At 55.0% G+C, this 22,234-nt stretch overlaps 1 protein-coding gene across 1 annotated transcript; it reads right to left on the reverse strand.

Annotated features, from left to right (window-relative positions):
- Window positions 1-1,232: 1,232 nt before the first annotated feature.
- GPR153 (G protein-coupled receptor 153) lies at window positions 1,233-21,553 on the reverse strand. The gene is made up of 5 exons (XM_077837498.1): window positions 21,177-21,553; window positions 17,939-18,368; window positions 5,244-5,433; window positions 4,197-4,381; window positions 1,233-2,000 (listed from the first exon to the last, which is right to left on the reverse strand). The coding sequence occupies exons 1-5, from the start codon at window positions 21,551-21,553 to the stop codon at window positions 1,233-1,235; spliced, it is 1,950 nt and encodes a 649-aa protein (XP_077693624.1).
- Window positions 21,554-22,234: the final 681 nt, after the last annotated feature.

The raw sequence follows: 22,234 nt of genomic DNA on the forward strand, positions 1-22,234 counted from the left end.
GGAAATGTCACCTCTTCTTCCCTCCTGACCCACCTCTCTGGCTCACAGGCAGTGCCGAGAAAAGACACAAGAGAGACACTGGTTTTGTGGGCGATTAACTCAGCCTCTCGCTGGCGACAAAAGCTTTTCAGTGCCTGCATTCTGCCGAGTGTATCAATGTTCCCTGCTAAACACACCCCATTCTTCTGCCCTCAGAAAGGCCTTGCCCTCAAATGCCGGGGGGGGGGGGGTGAGGCTGAGTTTGTCACCCCAGAGCAATCTCTGGCTGGGTCTTGTTTTTACTCACATCAATAAGGGGAAGAAGAAAACACCCTAATTTTTTCTAAATGTCAAAACGGAATGTGTTGGCTCGGCTCGGGAGGCCTGGAGCAGCCTGGACGCTTTGCGGCGGCCCAGACGCACAGCACGCGGCAGCAACAGCAGCAGCCGAGTGTTTTCTTACCTGCCACATGCTGAGCCCCATGCTCCAGCGGCCTGTTATCCACTACGCTCGGGACTACCCCAGCGCGCAGCCTGCTCCCAGAGCACGAACACGGGCCCGGTCGCACGGTTCAACCCCCTTTCCCCAGAGAGAGAGGGAGTCCGGTCCTGGATAAGCGACACACCACCAACCAGCCCCACGTTATTAGGCACTGTCGTGTCAGGCTACCGTGCCTTCGAGATAAGGCTGCCTCGCCTGGCGAGCTAGCCGCTCTGACTAAAATGAGAAACACCCTTCTTCGTCTCTAACGGAAACACGAGCCCAGCTTTCCACCCCAGCCTGAAGAGGAGGGTACCGCGTGTTAGCGATCACTGGAGGAGACATGCTGCCCGTGTTACAGCTACTGACAAACACCAGGAGAGACTGTGGGGCTCCGCTAAACCCCCACCAGCCTTTTGCAGGCAGCGCAATCCTGCTGCCCGGGATAAAGCAGAGCATTCGCTCTGGGCTGCAGCACCCGCACTGATCCCCCCACCCTGGGCGCCCCTGCCCTCCGCACATGGAAAGGGTCTGGAAGGACTGTGCTGTGGCTTTGTCCACCTGAGTAGGAATTGCAAACATTTTTACACCGTCCTCAGATCAGACCTTCCTCTAGCAAGTCTCTCTGCCTCCCTTTTTTCATGCATGAGAACGACATCGGATTTCTTTGGTGCTTTGCCCAGCTCCCGTTACTAAACCAAGACCCCATCTTTGACCGACGTCAGGAAAGCTGCAGAAAACCAGCACCCACGGCAGAGATGGCGCTGGGGCCCTAGGAGGCCGAGCCGATGGAGTCGGAATGAAATGTTATATACCCAGACGAAGCAGAAGGGGAGCTTAAAAAGCTAGTGGTGCTTCCTTTGCTCCCACCTTTCTGTAGATTTTCCTGCTCCCCCCAGGAGATGCTCAAACTCGTCCGAAATCCCCCTGACTCGGAGCAGCTGCTGCTTGCTGGGCGGCTGTCCAGTGCCTGGGCCTCCCCTCGTTCGAAGGGAGTTTGTCCCCTGCAGGGGTCTCTGTTTCCCCCAGGAAAGAGGCACCTGGGGTCCTCCTGGGCGCGCAGAGGCCTGGGCACAGTGAGGCTGCAGCCCTTCCCCTGCGCCGAGAACCTGTGCAGCACCTGAGGCTCCCGCTCAAAGTCGGTCAGAGGGAAGTTGGAGCGCACGCTGGCCTGGGGCGGAAAAGCCTCAGGGAGGAGGGAGACGGAAGACGAGCGCATGGGGCTTTTCCTGGGGCTGGCCAGGGGGCTCTCGTCAATGAAGTTCACCACTTCCTCCTTGCTGAAGCACTTGTACAGGTCCTCGCGGGAGAGCGGCTTGAGTGAGATGACGCTCTCGGCAGACTTCCGGCGCTTGCGGTAGGGGAGCTGCTCCTCGTGGTAGGAGGTCAGGCTGCTCCTCCTCCGTGCATGCCGCGGGATGAGGAGGTGGGCCAGCCCGGCCGCGTCCTCGCCTGCCCCCCAGCGCTGGAGGTAGGCTGAAATCTGGCCCGTAGTCCAAATGTCCGTTTCATCGTGAGAATAACGCCTCAGAGGCGGGACCTAGAGAAGAGGGGAGAAAGCAACACCACAGGTCAGCCTTCCCCGCCTGGCCTGGGAGCTTCGTCGTCAGAGCTACGGAGTCACGTCAAACAAAACTTTCACGGCATGTCAATGACTTGCTGCTGGATACAAACAGATCAGAGAAAGTCCTGACTGCCTGGTGCTCCTGCCGGAGGCTGGGCAAGCTGGACGCAGCTGAGGGCCAAGCAGTGCTCTCAGCAAGTCTCAGAGCAGAGACGCGTTGAGCATCTATGGTGCTTCCTCAAGAATTTTGCATGCGGGTGGCACAGGGAGGGTCTAACCCCTGGGGAGAGGTTCCAAAGGGTCCCCAGAGCTGCCGCCAGCGCCCTGCTGGTGCACCATGACTGAAGCTAAGGCTGAGAAGAACATCCCGTTCGAAAGCCACGTGCTTTCAGCTGACCCTTGCTGAGTCACTGTGCTATGGCGTGATCTCCCACGCTGCACAGGGGCGAGATGGCGCGATGGACAGGACACTGGACAGGGACTCAAGAAACCTGGGCTCTGCTCCTGGCTCCAACGCTAGCTCTCTGTTTGACCTGGGGCAAATTGCTTCTCCTCTCTGGTCTGCGTTCCCCTCCCGCCCTGGGTCTGTTGGGATGATACGTTCTTTGGGGCTGTGTGTGAACAGTGCCTGGCCCAGTGGGTACAGGTCTCAAGGGACTACTGCAGTGCAAATGAATAACTGATTGCTGGGAAATAGAGAAAGTGGAAACAGAACAGGCGCACCAAGAGCAGTGAACCTGTCTGCCCAACTTCTTGTATTCGCAGCTGCTCCAATTTTAAGTAAGCCTGTAAAGCTTTAGGACTCAACACGGGTTCGGGGTGTCGATGCTACCGCAAAGTGATTCTGAGGGAATGATGCTGACATCTGTCGGTTCCACCGGGTCTCAGAAGCAGGCAGTAAAATACAGAGCAAGTCGATTACACACAGCCTTTTGTAGGACCCTCTCTCAAGCTGTTCTGCATGCAATAAAAGACAGTCTAGAGGTGTGTCATTTGGACAAGGCCTCATCTTGCCCAATGCACTTTGCTGTTTTAAAGGCAGAGTCTGGAATCACAGCAAATCTGCTGTGGACAGATTCAGAGTGTGCTGTACCCTGGTGGTGTGAGCTCCATTTCAGAACAGTCAGGAGCATGCCACAAGGGGAGCTCCAGCCAGCTGTTCTTGGGCTGAGACCCCAAAGTGTGCGCAGCCTGATTGGTGCAAGCAACAGCCAAAAGTTAATTTGACATTTACAAGGAAACTCCACATATCCTTCAAAATTGGACGAGCAGAGTGAATTGACGTACTCCAGGCTGAACTCCTGACCAACATTAAACCTTTTCTTACAAGTGATTGTGTGGAGCAGCCAGAGTGCAATGGGACAGCTGTGAAAATCGGTCATGCCCTAGCAAATCCTGACTGATTTTCCACCAATCAGAATGTGACACATTCTGGTAGGTTTGTAATTAATGTTTATAAAAACTTCCAATAAATGAATTATTACTTGTCAATTGTTTAATTCCTCAGGGCTGCCCTCCTTCGGTGTGGTCAGCACTATAATCAAGTATACTAAAAAAAAATACAAACAGAATAAAGTGGGGGAGGGGAGGTTTGCATCTTACAAGGTCACTGATCAATGCGAGAGCGTACAACAGCAAAGCAGCCTAAGCAAAGGTCAAGCAAGGTCTCACCTAGGGGTCAGCGAGCCAAGGGACAGTTACTTTGCCCAGGGACTTTAAACGGCTCCAGTAAAGGCCAGTCCATCTTTTATAAAGTTACTTTGCTCGCTTTCACCTGTCTCCTGCTCATCCTTTGCTGCGCTGCCTTCACCCACTAACTTTCCACCGAAATCCATGGACTGGTAAGACGTGCTCATCAACACAGCACCCACTGGGCTCTTCCTGGCTGTGCCTGGGACACAGGGCAGGCAAGCCAGTGCTCTCTGTCGGGACACTTGATAGCAGGCAAGGTACATTCCCAAACCGGACAGACATGGACTGTCCAACAGGAGTGAGCTGAATGTGCCCGGACACACCTGCCAGCACTGCAGGCCCCCATTGCACCTGGAATGCTGAGCCACAGCCAAGTGATTCACACTTTTTTTTATTGCTTTGTAGGCACTTTCTCTTTCCAAGAGCATGTCCCAAGACTGCTCGGAGGGGAAGGCTGCTGCCCATCCCGGAGCCCATTACCTGCAGATACTGCATTTTGTTCTCCTGCACCGATCGCACAGGGTACACCTGAGGGATTCCTCTCTCCAGTGCTGAGAAGTCGTACTTGGCAATGTGCTCCAGCGCTAAGATGTCCCCGCCGTAGTTATAGTCGTAAGGCCTCTCATACATCAGGTCGGTGTGAATTGCACCATCCAGGCTGGTCTCTGCAAGGGGTTGGTGTCAGAATTAGGTTGGAACAGAAATTAGCACGTGCAATTGAGACCCAGGAGGGAGACGTGGTGCTCTGGTGGGCAGAGCTCTGCTAGCGGGGTCTAGGCAGGAGATTCTCCAGCGATACCCAGGGGGCTACGTCATCGACTGTTCTTAGCCCGAGGAGCCAGGGTCGCTGGTTCGCTCAGGGAAAAATTAAAATGAATTTCCAGCCCAATCCCACGCGCCTCTCCTGGAAGGACAGAGATGAGGCTGAGGGAAGGGACTCACGCCCCAGGGCTGCACACGGGATGGGCTTTAGAGGGCAGCAGGACTGCACGGAGACACTCGTGACTGCAGAGCCCGGCAGCTACAGCGGCGAAGGATGGGGTGGTTTCAGAACATGCATCACTAAGGAGTGCCCATTCAGGGATGGGTACAGTGCCCCACTAGAGCCACCGCTGGCATCATGAAGGGCTGCCATGCCCACCCAGGCTGCACCCCCACTTGTGCGCCAACCCTACCCGCGGGAGGGCGGAAGAATGTGGCGCAGTGACACTTAATGGCATGTGGGTGCCTGGTAACTCCAGACAGGAGGAGACTCCTGGCAAGTGACCCGCTTGCCCACCACCATGCTTGGAATCATCTTAGTTATGTCTGGCTTTGGCATTTGCAGCCACTTCATTGCCCATCGCTCAGCCCTCTCTACCCCCATGTTAAAACACAGAGGGTGCATTGTGACTGGCACAGCCCGCCGCTCTGCAGACACGGGACAAGCACCCCGGGGAGGGGTAGTGCTGTGGCGGACACAGGCTGGCCCAGGCAGCTACCCAGGGCATGCATCACGTGTCAGCACAGGGAGTTGCTCGCTCTCACCTTCATCTGCGTCGTCGTTGGACATGATGGCCACGCACTTCTCCCAGATGGATCTTACGTCTGCTCGGTAGCGATCACAGGCCCAGAGGAAGAGGGGAAGGAGCAGGGACTGGATGACCGAGCACCAGAGAACACACACCACCATCCAGTTGTAGGACACGTCAGACTTCAGGCTGGCAAAGCTCACCACCTGGGACATCAAAACCCCAGTGCATTAGTTACTCAGCACGGCCCCCAGACTGGCCTGTCCCATCGACTCAGGGCCTGTGTGGGACGCAGAGGTTAGTGCTGCGCTCTGCACAAAAAGTGGCCCAGGTTGGAGCCCCAGGCCGGCTGGCTGGCAGAATGCTGTGGAGATCTGGCCCGGGGCTAGCCCTAGGCACTGCTTTTCAGCAGACCCAGCTCCTGGTCCCTGGGCTGGCGGATAACTGCTCTGGGCAGGCTCCAAATGGAGCCCTACACAGCCCTGCAACCCAGAAGCCTCCATAGGGTTGGGCAAGTCCTCAGCATTCAAGCCGAGCATCCCAACCCTGTCTTCCCTTCTCCAGGAAGCGGAGGGCAGGGACACCTGGGAGGCCTCGGTACCCAGCACACACAGCTGCTCTGAAGGCCCTGCCTGCACTGCTGGGTGTTGCGTTTGGAGGGCGGTTCTTACAGCTGCCACATCAGGGCCTTGCTCAGGGAGTGTCACGGTCCAGCCAGCATTCTCCGTCACTCTCTGCATCAGCCACTGTCTGGTGCCGGGACACTCCTGAGCGCTCAGCATCTCTGTTAACGCCGAAACAGGCCTTCGGGCACCTGATCCAACTGGGTAACCACCGCTTGGGGTGGGGTGAGTCTGGGAGAGGGGCCCTGCTAACCGGCCTTCTCAGCTTTGCTCAGCAACCTGTGAAAGCCTCCAGGCTCCTGGCAACCTGCTCCTGTCAAATCCATACGAGAGCCCAAAGCCCAGAGCAGCCTTGCCAAGTGGGGCACACTCAGTTCCAAGCCTGCAGCGCCCCTCAGAGAACAAAGCCTCTGTCTGCAGCTGCCTCAGCTTGGGCCCAGTTTCCAGACCGCCTTGGCACACACGTTGCTTGATGCAGGGGCACTGCCCTGATGTCACCATCCCACTTGTGACATCATCGCTAGTCTCAGGGGAAGGCTTATGAGGTCATCAGGAGGATGAAGGGAACAAGCAGCAGGGTCCAGAGAACCCAGAAGGGACAAGAACTATGAAGAACAGGAGCAGTGGGAGATGTGCCCCAGGGGAGATTCCCAGTTCCCCCGCCAGCGCAGCGGGCTCCGAGATAGCGGCTTGCATGCAAACGGAGCAGGAGAGTCTTTCACACCTTGCACTAGTAGCTCAGCGTCCCCAGCGTAATTCACGCAGGACAGTGACGCAGCCCACCCCAGCTACCTCCAGCAATACCAGTCTCGCCAAGAGCAGCACTGACCAGGGCTGCAGCTGGCAGAGGTTAGAGGGCAGCGATCCTGCTGCCATCAGCCACAATGCAGGCAAACAAGCATCTGCCCTTTCTCCAACATTTGCTTCCAGGGTCTTTAAAGTTCAGTTCAGTTCTGAGTCACTCATGCAGGAGTTTCCCTCTCCCTTGCTTCCCAAGCACCAGAGCTCCCTCGATCGTTCTCAAGCTCCGCACACACAGATTCACGGGCATTAGCCACTGCTCCATCCCGTCAATGTGGGATTTCACCATCCCTGCCTGGTCAGAGGGAAGCAGTGTGTGTCCAGGTGCAAAGCCCCTGCTAAATCCTCCTTGAGTGGAGAGAGTGAGGAGAAAGGCAGACTTCTCCTCATCCGAGAGCCTGGTTTCCATGGGTGCTCAGCCCCCCAACTCCAGCTGAAGGCAGTGGAGCTGTGCGCATGCAGCATTGCGGAGGGTCAGGCAGACAGGTGAGACCGAGGAGGCTTTGCATCGTACTAAGCTCCATGATACTTACTGGGGTGGTTTTGTGTTTACCCAGAGGAACTCCTGTACAAGCTTTGCAGCATCAGTCTGCTGGTAGCAACCTTCCTCTCCGTCCCCCACACTTAGCTCCCACATTCATCAGCCAATCAAACCACTGCTGAGCAGCTGAAATGCCATGCTGGTCTCTCTGCGGCTCCTGTTATCGAACGACGATTACACAAAAGTCATACACTAGGGACTCCCCATCAGCCACACCAGTTCAAACAGCCTTTTGCAGGCACGGCGCCCCCAACCACTCACCCTGGCATAGGGAGGAGGCTGGCTGCAAAACCACATCCCCTCTTAACACACCTGCCTCCTCCAGCCAGAATTAACGGCAGCCACCCTGACCTTTACGAGGGCACCACACGCCAGAAAGCAGGCAGCTCACGCAGCCACTCTGCCGGCAGCAGGGCAGGGACCTCCCTTCAGTGATCTGCAGACACAGTCAAGACCATCCTTCTGACCCAGAGCTGTACGGACGGACTCAAACACCATGCTCCGGGCTCACATGCAGCCAGTTTTCTCAGTGTCTGGGAGCTCAGTCTGCAAAATATAAAGCACTTGGCTGTGCTTTCCCAGACACAAGATTGACAAGAAAATGACACAGGCCAGCTCCAGTCAGATCACCCGCCCTGACAGCGGGGCTGCCGACGACACCCTCCTCTCCTATCCCATGGGACACCCTTCCGCCTCCAGCAGAGCAAGACCAGAACTGACAACTCTTGCCCAGTTTCAGCCAAGCACTGCTAATCCAGCTTGACACACGTGCTGGCTATTAGGCAGCTCCCTGCTCCTGCAGAATTTGGAGAGAAGACTGCGGACTCTGGACAGAACTTCGAACACTCTGTTGGCTTCTTGGGACAGTAAAAATTAGATTAAAAGAGGGCACATTGTCAGGGCCCTGGCGATCCTAAAAGATGCACGTGCTGGTTCTCAGCCTGCGACCCAAGCCCTGCACAGCAAACACCCTCCCGCAGAGAGTATTTTTCCTGTTTTAATGCCCAAACGTAGCAATTATTCAGTCTTTCCCCCTCGCTCCCAAAGGCAGAGCATTTCAGTGGCTTTTAGAAGCAGAATACAAGGGTTATGTTCAGAGCAAGCACACGCTCGGGGTTCAGTACACTGACTCTGCTAAGCGCACTTCATGCCGGTCTCAGGAGACTTCGCCCCAGTGCTGCAAGTGCAGCAAAGATGCAATAAAATTATTAATGCCGAAGGAGCTGCTGTGTAACAATAAGGGTACGGAGATGTACCAGGTTTATGAACAGTGAGTGTGACCAAGTCAGCGAGGGGAAGTTCTTCTGTACTGGATAATAAGAATTTCCTGTATGAATGTGTTGATCTAGCTTAAGAAGAAGAACAAACAGAAACGCAAACACATATTCTCCCCGGATAAGCAACCTCCCACCAAGCACTGTGGGTGGCAGTTACAAGGCAATGGCCTACTTCCAGGCCGAAGGGCACAGCTGGCTTGCCAGGCTAGGAACTAGAGAGCAAAGGACAGTAAAGAGTTAAAAAGCTCTTCTCTGGAGAAGATGGGTCAATGAGTTCTAACAGGAAGACAAGCTGTCAGCCCTCCCTGGGAGATTGGCCTTTCCAGACCCAGGGAAGGGTAAGCCTCAGGGAGAGGCAGATATGCATAGAGGTTGGTTTATTGCTTTTAAGACCTGTTTTCTCTGACATGCTTTTGTTCTAGTAAATTATACTTTGCCTTAAGGAGGGGGTCAGTTCACCGGTTATCACTGTCATCACCCGGGAGAGAACAGACTGCAGGATACGACCCAAGTCAGATCTGCCGAGGCAAGCCTGGTTAGTACCAAGGGAATGCCAGGCAGGGCCCAGTCTGCGAATGGCAAAACCACGTGATTCCGCCCAAGCCAGGTGATGCCTCGAGGCTGGGGCAGGGGCACTCCACAAGCTGAGGAGGGTCAGAGGTGCTGATTGCCTGATAACAGTGCAAATCCCGCCCCCCACCTCCAATCTCCAAATCCATACAAGTGATGCAAACTGAAATGCTCTCTGGGTTTCCTACTCTGGCAAACGGCTCCATGCTCTCCCCCCATCTGCTGGAAAGGACACGGGGCCCATAGGTCATAGGCAGTGCCCCAAGTTGGTGTCATTCTCATCAACGGTCCAAAATCTTACATGGGAAATCATGATTATTCCACCAAGGTCTCTCTTCATGGGACTGCCCCCTCCCACTCATTAGCTGCTCCAGAGCACTTTGTAGCATCTTGGAGATGGCAGCTAACACCAGCCTGCAAGTGAATGCAAACATTCGGCTGTCTCCTCTCTATGTGAACTTGCTCAATGCACTTGGAGCCTCCTGGCTATGGGGAGAGGGGATGTTCACAGCACCCTTGCTAGGCTGGATACACAGCGATTTGGTCTGAATCCCGCAAGCTCACTGAAGCCCTCACTTGTCTATCCAGAAAAAACCCTAGGTGCATGGTCAAGTTAAGCACGCGCTTAAGCACTTTCCTGAATCGGGGCATGAAAGAGCCCACTCATCTACGCCCGCCCTGCAAGGCTGGAATGACTTTTTGCATGTCAAAAGTGTCGCCTGCCTCCCATCTACTTCTCTGAGCTTTCCCCACACTGGATTCCAGATGGCAGACAGCAAGTCTGTACTGCTGGGGTTAGGAGTTATTAACGTGTTGCTGCTGAAACAAAAGGTTTATTAAATTAAAACAACCCCGCTGCAGCATGTAGAGGCCATTTTCCCAGTGGGCTGGCGTGTCTACTGCCAGTTCCAGAGCCAATGAACTGCACGCAACCACGGCCGGCCAGCCCTGTAGCACAAACCACCCAGTTATGAATGTTTCAGAATTTGGAAAAGAAAAATACAGCCAGAATATGCAAACTGATTCATATTAATCAAGACCAACTATAGTGCTTCCCCCTGTTAATTAATGGATCATTAGCATAATGGTGTAAGTCAAATTCATATTAACTTAATCTGATCTTTATAAATTGCTTAACATCGCCTGGCATGGAGTATCAGCATCCTCACTGTTTGTTAAATCCTGCTTCAAGTAACATCATGAATGGGCTGCAAGGCAAGAGCAAATTCATGCTGGAGGAGGGGAGGCTGGCTCGCTCACCGGGGCAGCATTTGCATTTTTAACTTCGCTTACATAAAAATCAGTTTCGTGCTCGTCAGAGGTGCCCGATCGACAGTTTTGGACACTGCCGCCTATTTGTACCAGGTGTATCGGTCCCCAGGGCAGAAAGAGCACAGGCCACAGCTGTGCAAATTCCACACTCACACCCCAACATGCCTCAGCGGGGCTAGGAGTAACATGCCCTGAAGACTGGGAGTGATCTGCAGTTGGATCTGTCTGTATGGCACCCAGCACGATGGGCCCCGACCATGATCTCTAGGTATTACGTCTTCCTAGGTGGCATCTCCATTCCCGGAGATTTGCAACCACGGTAGCTCAAATCCTCTGCTAATCTCTGTGGATGAACAGTCCACCCAGGATACCACACCATCCATCCAAGATCGTCTTTTCTGCCTCCTGTTCACCATTAGCTTCCCTTTTCAGTGCCCGTAAACATGCGGTGTCCGCTGAACCTTTTGCCATGTGCCCTGCAAATCCAATCTTTGTTTTCGTAAGATCGCTTACTAGCATCTGCTGAGTTCCAGTGCTGCTGACAATACCCTGCAGTATCCTGAACGAACCTTATGGAATTAAGATAAACTTTATGGAATTAAGTTAAATCTTATTGAACTAGAGTTAATATCTTTGGGTATATTGCATTAAAAATGCAGGCATGTATGTGTTATTGTGGCATTGAATGTACCCTCTGTAGCAGGGAGGGAAATGCTAATGTACTGCCTCCATTATCAACCCCTGGAAGCCCCCCTCCCAGGGAGATGTAGGTACTAGCTCAAACTGTATTCTCCAGGGAAGAAAGGGTTCTTAGATAAATATCCTGGTTTGAAACTCGCTCAGAGCCTTCTCCCTGATCCAGCCAATGGACAAGGCCCCAAACCTTAGGGTAGGGGTGGAAGGACTGGGGGCTAGTTCTGAGCTGAGGCTGTGTTGACCTTGTGGCCACAAGGAAACCCAGGGGTGGGGTGCTGACGGACAGCTCCTGCCAGAATCCAGGTTAGGGTTGGGATGAACCCTGGTAAGATTATTTGTATGCATGCAGGTTCTCTTATTGTCTTTAATATGCTTTCTCTGTAATGCTTTTTACCTTAAGAATAAAGCAGGCCTCATGGGGAGTGCTGTGTGCTACCATATAACTGTTGCAGTTACACCTGTTAACTGTCTCAGAAAAGAAAGTGAGCAGGTGTCCTTGGGCCACCTTGTCTGTGCTGAGAATTACACAGAGTAGGCAGGGAACTGCGCAGCATGGAAACATCCCAGTCAGGAGGGAGAAGGGCATAGGTCTCTGCCCAGAAGGGCAACAGCTGGGGAGGCGGAAGTCTGAGAGTGGGTGCCCATGTTGGATTGCTAAGGGAATATCCAGGTGCAGTTGCCCTGGATGGTGACACCCACCATCTCTAATACTTCTTCATTGGTTACAGTCTAGCCAGGATATCTTCAGAATTATTCTATACCACCATAATTCAAAGGATTGGGTTTATTTTTAATTACTGATTGTTTGAATGTCCAAGTTTCACAGCCAGAGTTTAACACAGACCACCTGTACGTTTTAAGAGAATAAGTCTTCAGATGTATATCCCATCTCATCAGACTGTTATGCTTCCAGAATCTCTTCTGGTTTTGCTATTCTGGTGCTGACTTCAGTATCTGATTGTTCATCTTCTGTAACGATGCTTCCTAAACAGCAATAATTTCTCACTTGCTGTATGGCGGCTTCATTCACTGGAACCTTGCATGTTTCCCAGCTTCTTTGTGCACCATGCTAGTTTTTGTCTTGTCCATATTCAACTCTAGACCCGATTCTTCGCCATAGTCATGTATCACCTCCACTAACTTCATCAGAGCGTCTTCTGAAGCAGCCAGCAGCACTTGCCCTCTGCACAGCGAATGGTGCTCACCCACTCTAGGTGCTGCCACAATATAAACGTTCATCAGCAATACAGAGGGTATCTGCTGCCTGCAGGTCACTCCGTCCTTGGCCTCTCTGAAGAGGCTGATGATGAGGGGGCCCAGTTAGGAGGGTGATGGGGCACCTGTGCACTTGGAAAGAAAGAAGCCACCAGCCGGTCCCCCTCCAGCCACTGACCACAAGGTAAGGGGGAGGAGACAGCGCCGTTCACCCCCAGCCGTTCACAGGAAGCTGCCCCAGCTTGTCGGCAGCCTGGGAGAGCACAGCTGGCTCCCCGGCTGGCAGGCTCAGCAGAGAGGCCCAGTGCTTTCCCACCCCCCACATGGCACCTCTAGTGCTGGGCTGAAGCACGTGGCGGGAGCTTGCACTGCCCAGCCTCACACCCAGCTTGGCCTGAGCTCACCCACGTCCAGAGCTGTCCTTGCATTACCTTTCAGTAGTGCAGCTTCCCCGGGGCACCGCCCAGGGACGTGTGCCCGCACGGCACCCGGAGAAAAGCTGGCCTCAGGGCGTCACTGTGGCACCCTGTTAGCTAGGGGAAGCACGGCCGGCGGACGTGGTGTCAAACACACCAGCTGCACCGACATGGAGCTCGGCGCTAACCGCGCGTTCGTTACCACGGATTCTCTCTTGATGCCATTTCCCAGCGCAGACCAGCCCCGAAGGCTTGGGCTGCACTTAGCAGGTGCCCGCACGGCTTTGCTGGTCAGGGTGTGAAGGACGGACAATCACCAGCGTCACGGTCGCTATGTCGACAGACAAGAACCTCGTTCAGGGAAGTGGCATTCCTGCACCAGGAGCACTGACTCCCTGGCACGGGCTGCATCGACACTACAGTGTAACCGGGCCGCCAGAGGCTCCGTGGTGCTGTCCTTGAATTGGAGCTCAGAGCCTAGACGCGAGTGCAATGGCTCCTGAAGAGTGCACTGCACCAGGAGCTCTCCCGCATCCAGGGGGGCCCCGCTTACCAGCTGCTCAAGCCAGCTCCTCAGGAGTCTGCACTAGCCAGCAGGGCCGGCCAGGGCTCTGGGGGAAGCCGCTGGATGCTGCTCCACAGCCAGACGCAGCCGCATGGGCATCTGACCCCGGGCCTCCGGCATGGGAGAGCAGAACATGCCCCTGCAGGCACCAGGAGCAGCCCCTCATCACAGTGGGAACATGGGAGAGGAAACGTGCGTCTCTTTCCTCCTTTTCGCAGTGTTTATTATGTAAATTCCAGCAGAGAACGTTCCCCCCTTAGGGTCTGACACATTTCGACAGCGAACACTTCAAAAGAACAAGGAGTCCTTTTTATCTGCTCCTCTCATTGGCACATCTCCTCCCCACCATGCGCCCCCGCGCACCTGGGGCATGCCTGGCCCAGCCGCTCCAGCAGAGCACAGGGCACACGACGCTGCCTGCTCCCCACGCCTCACCTCCTGCACATCTCCGGGGACTTTCAGCCCAAGACAAATTCTGCTCTGCTGAGGCTTTTTCCAGAGCAGAATTTTAAGTAAGAATCCTGTCAGCACTGAGCTATTTAAAAATCCCAGCCATCAGCTCCAACAGTCACATGCTCTCGGAGCCCGGGGTCATCTTTAGCACCTTCTAAATAAAATCCGCTCCTCACTCGCACTCTCCCCCTGCCCCTCCCTTACAGGCACCGTTTAAATCCCGGTTTCTGTCCCTCTTCCCATGTTCCTTGCCTCTCCAGGGAGCACCCTCCCCTCGCCCGGGGGGGGAAAGCTGGCCTGTACTGCCTTGTCTTTTGGACTGATCCACCCCGGCCAGGGATAGGCTGTGGGGTGGGTAGTCCAAAGAGAAGCAGCAGCTCTCCAGGAATGAGTCACTGACTTTGGAGGCCAGAGGGCAGCTCCCCTCAGCCACAAGAGGCTATATTTAGGAGGGGCTGGTGCAGGGCGGTCCTGGGAAACGTTCCGGTCTCTCGGCTCGGCAAACAGCCTGCCGCTTCACCAGGGCGTTGCCCTGCTGAGGGGCGGGTGGCTTAGCGAGAGGACCGACTGTCTGGGGCACACATCTCACGAGGTGCAGAGGGCCTCGGAAGACGGGGAGAGGGGCCCCGCCCCGGACCTTCAGGCACAAAAGGAGCCTGCCGTGCCCTAACAGCAGTCCTGGCTACAGAACTGTCCCCGCATTAGCCACACAGGGCGGGTGGTGCCCAGCCAGTTCCCGAGGTACAAGCTGCGGATGCACCTGAAGGGGCAGGTGCAGCAGTGGGAGGATGAATGGGGCAGCACAGGGCGATGATCCTGCTGGTGACAGGTGGAAAGAGAGAGAGAAAAGAAAAACCTTACACAAAAAGGTGCCAACCCCCAGTGGAATCAGGCCAGATTTAAAGCAGGAACAATAAACTTGCTGCATTCAAAGTAGGCATCTAATGAAGCATGAAATATAATTTCAGGTTGCTGAATTAGTGACTGGCGGTGCAGAAAAGCACTGGATCCCCCTGGCTGCCTGTAAGCACAGCCTACCAACGACACCTACCCTGGCCTGCCAGTCTCCCACCCCCCCTCCGACTGCCCCGCCCCACTGTGCGTTAACTGTACATAGCTCACAACGATAGGACATCAGCCGTGCAGCTCCAGAGTCACACCAGCGCCACTGAGAGCCGAACGTGGCCCCTCGTCTCTCCGGCGAGAGGAGCAATGGGAGCGTAGGGACAGGCAGGGAAGGTGAGTGCCAGAGAAACGGGCAGAGGGATTCAGAAGGGCTAGCATTGCCCTGCCCACCCACTGAGCCAGGCGAGAAGAATGTCTGTAAGTGAGGAATCCCTGCTTCTCCTCCACGAGTCCTCCAACCCCGATGGGGTGCTTCACTTCATGAAGCCAGCCTCTGTGTCCCTGGCAGATTAAGGGACTTGCCTAAGGACACAGATTCAGTCAGTGGCAGAGTGGGGATAAGGGATTCCGGTACTAAGGTGGCAGGGGCCATGGAAGTTGGGAGAGATGGAGCTCTGCGGTTTCTGGCTCCTAGGCCCCCTCTTAGCTCACTACCATCTGGCTGCTTTCTCAATAGCACAAACGCAGGGGCTCCTACAGCACGGGGGGGCTATGGGCCTGGAAAGGCAAATTACCCTCCACAGATTTAGCTCGTCATTTATTAATAGCCCTCAAGGCCAGCACACCAGGGTTCTCAGGAGCACTGGCATGTTATTAGCAGGCTGCAAAGCTCTGCCCCACCAGGGTGAACCGCACCCCAGCGCCCACCTGGGGCAACATCTCCAGGGTGGCATGCAATCACACTCTCCACAGGGGCCCCCAATTACTGACTCATGGCTTCCGAGAGCGGGTATTATTTGATGGCAAGGTGCGAAGGAGCTGGCAGCTCAGGGAACGAAATCTCAGCCAGGCCACATGCTGGGGCACTATGCACTTGGCTCCTGCCTCAGTAACTCTCTGTGCTGAGCGGATTTGACAATGCTCAGGCTGCAGGATCAGACTTGCCAGCGTCTCAGCTCCTCTCTTCATTAAGGTTGATCTTTAATTCCCAGCTCCTCATCAATAGTTCCCAACGCACTGCCTTCCCTCTGTCCCTCCGCTTCTATTACGCAGGCAGGAGTGTATGAGAGAGGCACTTCAAAGACATCATTATTCTGCATTAAACCATCTTTGCCATTTATTAGCCTTTCAATTCATCACATATTCTGGCTCTGGCTACATTCCTCCTCACTGTGCGCCCAGCCCATTTGGTTCCGGGCGTGCACATCGGTCCTGCTGTCTCTGCACCAACCCCACTCAACCGCCCTGACAACGTGGGACGTCACTTGCTCCAGGCCCAGCGCTCCCTCCGTCCCACACAGCCCTGCAGACTCCCTGTGATTTATTAGCAGTGGAAACTCTGAATCAGAGAACTCCAGAAAAGTGCCAAAGTTCAAGGCACGAATCCCACAGCCTCCCCCTCTCCCTCCACTGCTGCGTGAAGCTGCTTCCTTGCTGATCTCACACATGCGATTCAGAGGCCAGTTTCGCAGGTCCGAGTCCTAGCAGGCTGAGAGCTGCGGTAGCAATGTGTGGTCACACAGAGCAGGAGTGAAACCCCAGGTCTGGGTCCTAGCAGGCGGAGAGCTGCGGTAGCAATGTGTGGTCACACAGAGCAGGAGTGAAACCCCAGGTCTGGGTCCTAGCAGGCGGAGAGCTGCGGTAGCAATGTGTGGTCACACAGAGCAGGAGTGAAACCCCAGGTCTGGGTCCTAGCAGGCGGAGAGCTGCGGTAGCAATGTGTGGTCACACAGAGCAGGAGTGAAACCCCAGGTCTGGGTCCTAGCAGGCGGAGAGCTGCGGTAGCAATGTGTGGTCACACAGAGCAGGAGTGAAACCCCAGGTCTGGGTCCTAGCAGGCGGAGAGCTGCGGTAGCAATGTGTGGTCACACAGAGCAGGAGTGAAACCCCAGGTCTGGGTCCTAGCAGGCGGAGAGCTGCGGTAGCAATGTGTGGTCACACAGAGCAGGAGTGAAACCCCAGGTCTGGGTCCTAGCAGGCGGAGAGCTGCGGTAGCAATGTGTGGTCACACAGAGCAGGAGTGAAACCCCAGGTCCAGGTCCTAGCAGGCGGAGAGCTGCGGTAGCAATGTGTGGTCACACAGAGCAGGAGTGAAACCCCAGGTCCGGGTCCTAGCAGGCGGAGAGCTGCGGTAGCAATGTGTGGTCACACAGAGCAGGAGTGAAACCCCAGGTCCGGGTCCTAGCAGGCGGAGAGCTGCGGTAGCAATGTGTGGTCACACAGAGCAGGAGTGAAACCCGTGCCCAGGAAAGAGCTGCAGGATCCCGGCTCCCTAGCAATGGTGCAGACACTGGTACTGAGTGGGGACCCAGCGCTTCCTCAGGGAGCCCGGCTGTCTGCACTCGCACCGCTGGTAGAATACGTGGGACCTTATCATGGAATTCCTCATGTGGAGAAACCTGCCCGGGAGGCAGGACATTCAGTGAGGTTCCCCTCAAGCAGCATTCCCAGGCCCCTCTCTTGAGGGTGTGGGGTTTGCCCCATTGCCCCAGAACCCACAGCTCTCGGGGGATCTGCTAGAGGCCAGGGCCAAGGCCCTGTGGACCTGCGGGTGTGGGTAGTGGTTTCCACAGCACAGAGCGGCTCTAGGCCAGGAGCTATTACAGCCCTAGGCCAGGGGATGAGGGCTACAATCCCCCAGAGGCAACAGAGCTCCCCTTCCACACAGGCAGGGAGAGAACCCCTCCTCAGCTTGTCCTCAGAGCACGGCCTTGCGCTCTGGCCCCGGCATTTCTGGGAACGGCGGCAGGACACCAAGGAGGGGGTGGCAGGGGAGAGTCTGATTAATTTCCTCCCCGGCCCAATTCGCTCCAGTACCCAGCCATTTCAGAAAACCCCAGGTCACTTGATTATTCTTTGTTAACGAAACATCCTACAGCCCCAACAGCGGCACTGTCCCAGTGTAGCAACAAGAGAGCCCCATGCCTGGGGAGCACAAACACCAAGTCATGATTTCCATGGCACCACCAAACCTGCAGCCAGCACCCAAACTACCCCCATGCCCTTGTGGGATTTGAATGGCAACTTTCCACAGTCCAGCAGCAAGTGCCCCAGGGACAAGCCTGCGCTGCAGCATTTACCCTGCGCGAACGTTGCCTGAAATGCCCCCTCTGGACGCCAGAAACCGCCGGTCCGGGGTTGTATCAGCCTGGGCAGCTTTCCCCCTTTGCGCACAAGTCACTAATCCAACCCCTCCTGCCCCCCAGCCATCACTCACCAGGATGGGAAAACCCATCAGGAAATCATAAATGAACACGATCCCGGTGACCAGGTAGGTGATTTGCAGAGAGGTCTTGATGGGCTCAGAGCCGTCGATGGATGAGCGCCGTTTGCCCTGCGCGTCCTCCACCACGATGGCAGGTACGTTGAACTTGTTCCTGTCGATGCTGTGCCCCATTTGGACGGAGAAGGTCTGGAAGAGGGCGATGCTGGTGCAGACGACGCCCATTGCCACACTGCCACTGATGAGGAGCAGGAAGCAGACGCCGAAGCCCAGGCCGATCTCGGTGACGATGAAGCGGCAGTCCCTGGCGTAGAAGCGCTCGGTGGTGTCATGCCATCCGACTGCTGGCAAGGTGGAAAGGATGAAGGACACCATCCAAATGCCCATCACAGTGTGAACAGCTTGTTTCTTGGTATTGCTCAACCTGCAGTGGTGGGGGGAGACAAGACAGCATACCTTGGGTACAGACGAGACCCGCAGGGCAGCGCTGGCTGGAGAAGACCCAGAGGTACCGACTGCCCCCAAATGCCATGTCACCACCAGGGCAAAGGCTCTCGGGATACAAAGCTCAAAAGGAAAACGGCCTCGTGAGCCACCATGGTGCTCAGCCCAGCAGGCAGCAGAGCCGGGACCAGGTGGGAGCCTGACCCTGACCCCCTGCTGAGGAGGAAGAGGACGTGAATTATTTGTGCTTGTGTCAAACTGGCTGGAGGAGGAATTGAGCTGGGCACACTATGCAGAGACCCTGGCCAGCTGTTCAGAGCTCGGGGCCCTTCCCAATCGATCTCCAACCTTGCGTCACAAGCGCTTGTCAGGTTTCTAACTGGTACATAACCCGCCCATGCGGAATTCACCTCCCCCGCGGCACTGCCCACCAGGGCCTGTGGTGACTGCCCCTCTCCAGCCGCCAGCCAAGCCACGCTCCTGCTTTCAGCCCCTGCAGAGCGTGGCAGCACGCAAGGGGCGAGCGCTCTCCCAGCTGGCTACAAACGCAGGGCCCAGTCCTGCGAGGAGCTGAGCGACTTCAACTCCCACCGGCTCCGCACACCTCCCAGGGCCGGGCCCGCACTTCACCGACACACGAGCCCGCAAGAGCCCGAGACCCTGCTGCCCTGACCCGCAGCACCAGGCTCCGGATGGGGAGGCTGTGCTGCCTCTCCGGCCTGGCGGTGCCGTTCGGACGTTCGCCGCCCTGGGGTTTCTCTGTGCGGGGCTGGATCCGTACCCTGTCCTGCCGCCCCGAGTGCTGCGGCCAGGGGATGGTTTCTGGCAGCCTGGTTCAGCTCCGTGGTGCTGTTCAAGATTATTTCCGGTCACTGGAAAAAATACAATTGCTCCAGGGAGGGTGTCACCGCCCAGCCCGACTCCCGCCCCATGTCCAGGCTGCTGCTTTCGGTAAAGCTGTTCACGGAGCCAGAGAACCGGGTCCTTCGGCAAGTGGAGGAGCTGACTGGGCGGCTGCTACGCTTGGCTCCCGCAGGCTGCTGAACAGAAAAGGCTCCGTCCACACAGCGCTGGCAGGGGTGAGGCCTAGCTCAGGCAGGCCCGGCAGCTCGGCTTGAACCAGCGTGTTAAGAAGAGCATGTGGCTGTGGTGGCGGCAGGGGCTAACTGCCCGGGCACGACCCTGCCTGGCCCCTGTGCGGACGCAGCCAGCCAGCCCTAGCCATGAGGCCACACTCCTATTTTTAGGCACCCGCTTGAGTCAGACTGGTGTGCATATGTCCACCCAAGCGGGGAGTGAGGCCTCCCAGCTGCTGTGTAGACCCAGCGCAGGAGAGCAGCATTATTCATATTTCATCGTTTCACACTGTGGCGATTCTGTCCAGTCGTAAAAACACCCAAAGCAGCGTTTTCCCTACTTTAAACAGACGCGTGCTCGTACAGGATCAGCTCTTTGGTTGCTGCTTAGAACTTCAAATGACATGTCGGAAATACCTTCGTCTCAGCAGCGGACTCTCACTGGAGCCACCAGCTGATTTCATACAGGCTGCCAAAAGCCAACAGACGATAGAGGCTGCTGATCTTGGCGGACCTATTCAATCTGGAGAACTAGGGGTAAAATCCAGCCAGGGTCTCACCTAGCTGAGTGCTGCTGGCATGACTGATAGGGCTCCAAACTGAGAAACATTTCTATAGAGCTTCTCCAGGATTGAAGCTCTGCTTATAAACTGCAAGAGAAGAGTCAGTTTTGTTTTGCTTTATGCTCTTTTGAAGGCACCCATCAGATATTTTGTCATCTATTTATAAGTAACTACTCCTGCAGCCTCTGAATAAAACAAAAAAGGGCTAAGGCGAGAGAGCGAATAGAAAGCAGTTGGTTAAAGGGAGATAAAACGAATATTCGGAGAACGGTTCCAAGGGCATGTACAAGAAATGAGAATGAGACAGACACTAAGTTGTTTTTTATGTAAACATCTCTCCAGTTAGAAGAAAAGGATTCTGGGGGATGGCTGCAGCAGATTTCACGCGCTGGGAATCGCATGGCTCCTCTTGGCCAGGTAGTTTTCACAATTCCTCGAAAGCCCCAGGGAGCACACACAGTGCGACCAGCTTCCCAGTGGGGTAGTTGGAATCCACCCTAGCAGGAAAAAATTCTACAGTACAAGGAGATATTAGAGGAAATGTATTTAAATTGCAGAGGAAGTGATAAAAGAGGATTAGACCCAAAAATATCAGAGAAAGCAGGAACTTGTACTGAGTGTTTATGATTTTGCTGCATTACAGAAGCTGAAAGAATAAACTCCTAAGGATAATTCTTTGATCAACTGCCTTAATATTCTTTCTCCAAAATATCAGGCCTAACACTGCTCTGCCTCTGTGTGCAGAATTCAGATGGGACATTTGCTATTTTAAGGGGGAGCTGAAAAGCGTTTTTTATCATCCTAATTCCGGCTCTGTAGAGAGGGAAATATAGAACTCTGGACTCTCATCTCAGCAGGGAAGTGCAGAAGAAGTCAGCTTTCCAGTCCATCATGTTCGCAGAACATGGCAATGGATTAGCTCATTCTAAAAGCTGAGATTTTATCTGAAACCATGTTTGTGCTGCTCACAGCTGGGCGTCAGGTTCAGTCCATTTCTAAATACAAGGGGTTCCCCATTTCTAGACTTACTTCATGCCACCTTGGAATGCATGTCATTGCATGGGATGGATTTTTATCATGTTTTAAAAATCAAAATTTGACTGAGGCAGAAAAGGAAACCCATGGTTTTGCAGGGAGAGAGAAATTTACCTGTAATTGACTGGCCAGCGGACCATCCACATCCGATGGTAGGACAGGGAGGTGACTGAGAAGCAGGTGACCAAGGTTAAGGTATAGAAGGTGGAGACAAAGGCCTTGCAGAGGCCTTCGCTCCATTCATAGTCTGAGCGCCGCCGCCGGAGCTCGATCGCAGCGTACATAGTGATGGGGACGGCTATGTTAAGGATGTGAGTCCCTGCCAGCGTGCAGATAAGGAACTCCAGGGGCTTCCATTTCTTCTGCTTGGCACTTACACTCAGAATCCCCCAGGCGTTGGCTAGAACGGAGACCCCCGAGCAGACCAGCCAAGCTACCGCATTGTTGTGTAGTCTCTGATCATCATTCATGGTGGAGGGTGGAGGCACCATCAGATGAGGCAAGTTGTGGATGACGTCCAAGGAAGAAGGAGGGAAGTAAATACATCCTACAGCAGAGTGCAATCCATCCAGGGCACCTTTGGGAGGGATCAGGCGTTGCAGGGGAGCACCCGACACCAGACGACTCCGGAACCTGAGGGAATACAGAGGGTCTGGCAGGTTAAAAGCCTCTCTCATGTTTTGCCCATCGTGGCCACTGCTGTGTGCGCAATGGACACGCAGCTGAACGCTGCCGTCCCCAGTACGGGTCCCTCCAGGACCACGGGCAGGCAAACGGGCTGGACAGGGCAAGCTGGCACTGCGGCTCCCCATGTGGCTAACGCAGAGGGTGTCAATCCAGCATCCTCCCCCAGTACTAAAGTCGCCCAACCCAAACACCCTTTCATGGCCAGTCACAAGATGTGGGGAGCTTGGGTAAAGCCCAGGAATAAATATTAGACTGCAGGCTACCATGGAAGGCCACTGGACCCACAGCCGGTCTAGCCAGCACACTGGGGGTGCCGCTCCCGACAGTCGGCTTTGTTTGCACACCACCCGCCGCTGGAAGTGCAGCTAAGCACAAGCAGGCTCCAAACGCAGCCTGCTTCGCGCAGACCCAGAACTGTCCCATGAGGTGTGTGGCTGGGCTCGCTACCCTGTGTTTAAATAGGTGTGAACGCAAACGCTTGGGGG

This window comes from Eretmochelys imbricata, chromosome 18, assembly GCF_965152235.1.
Source record: "Eretmochelys imbricata isolate rEreImb1 chromosome 18, rEreImb1.hap1, whole genome shotgun sequence".
Classification (NCBI taxonomy): domain Eukaryota; kingdom Metazoa; phylum Chordata; order Testudines; family Cheloniidae; genus Eretmochelys; species Eretmochelys imbricata.

Coding starts and splice junctions, on each gene's coding strand:
- GPR153 (XM_077837498.1), bottom strand. CDS start 21,553: ATGGTGCCTCCACCCTCCACCATGAATGATGATCAGAGACTACACAAC. Junction 18,369..21,176: donor CGCTGGCCAGTCAATTACAG/GTAAATTTCTCT, acceptor CCACCACTGCAG/GTTGAGCAATACCAAGAAAC. Junction 4,382..5,243: donor CAACGACGACGCAGATGAAG/GTGAGAGCGAGC, acceptor AACCCCTTGCAG/AGACCAGCCTGGATGGTGCA.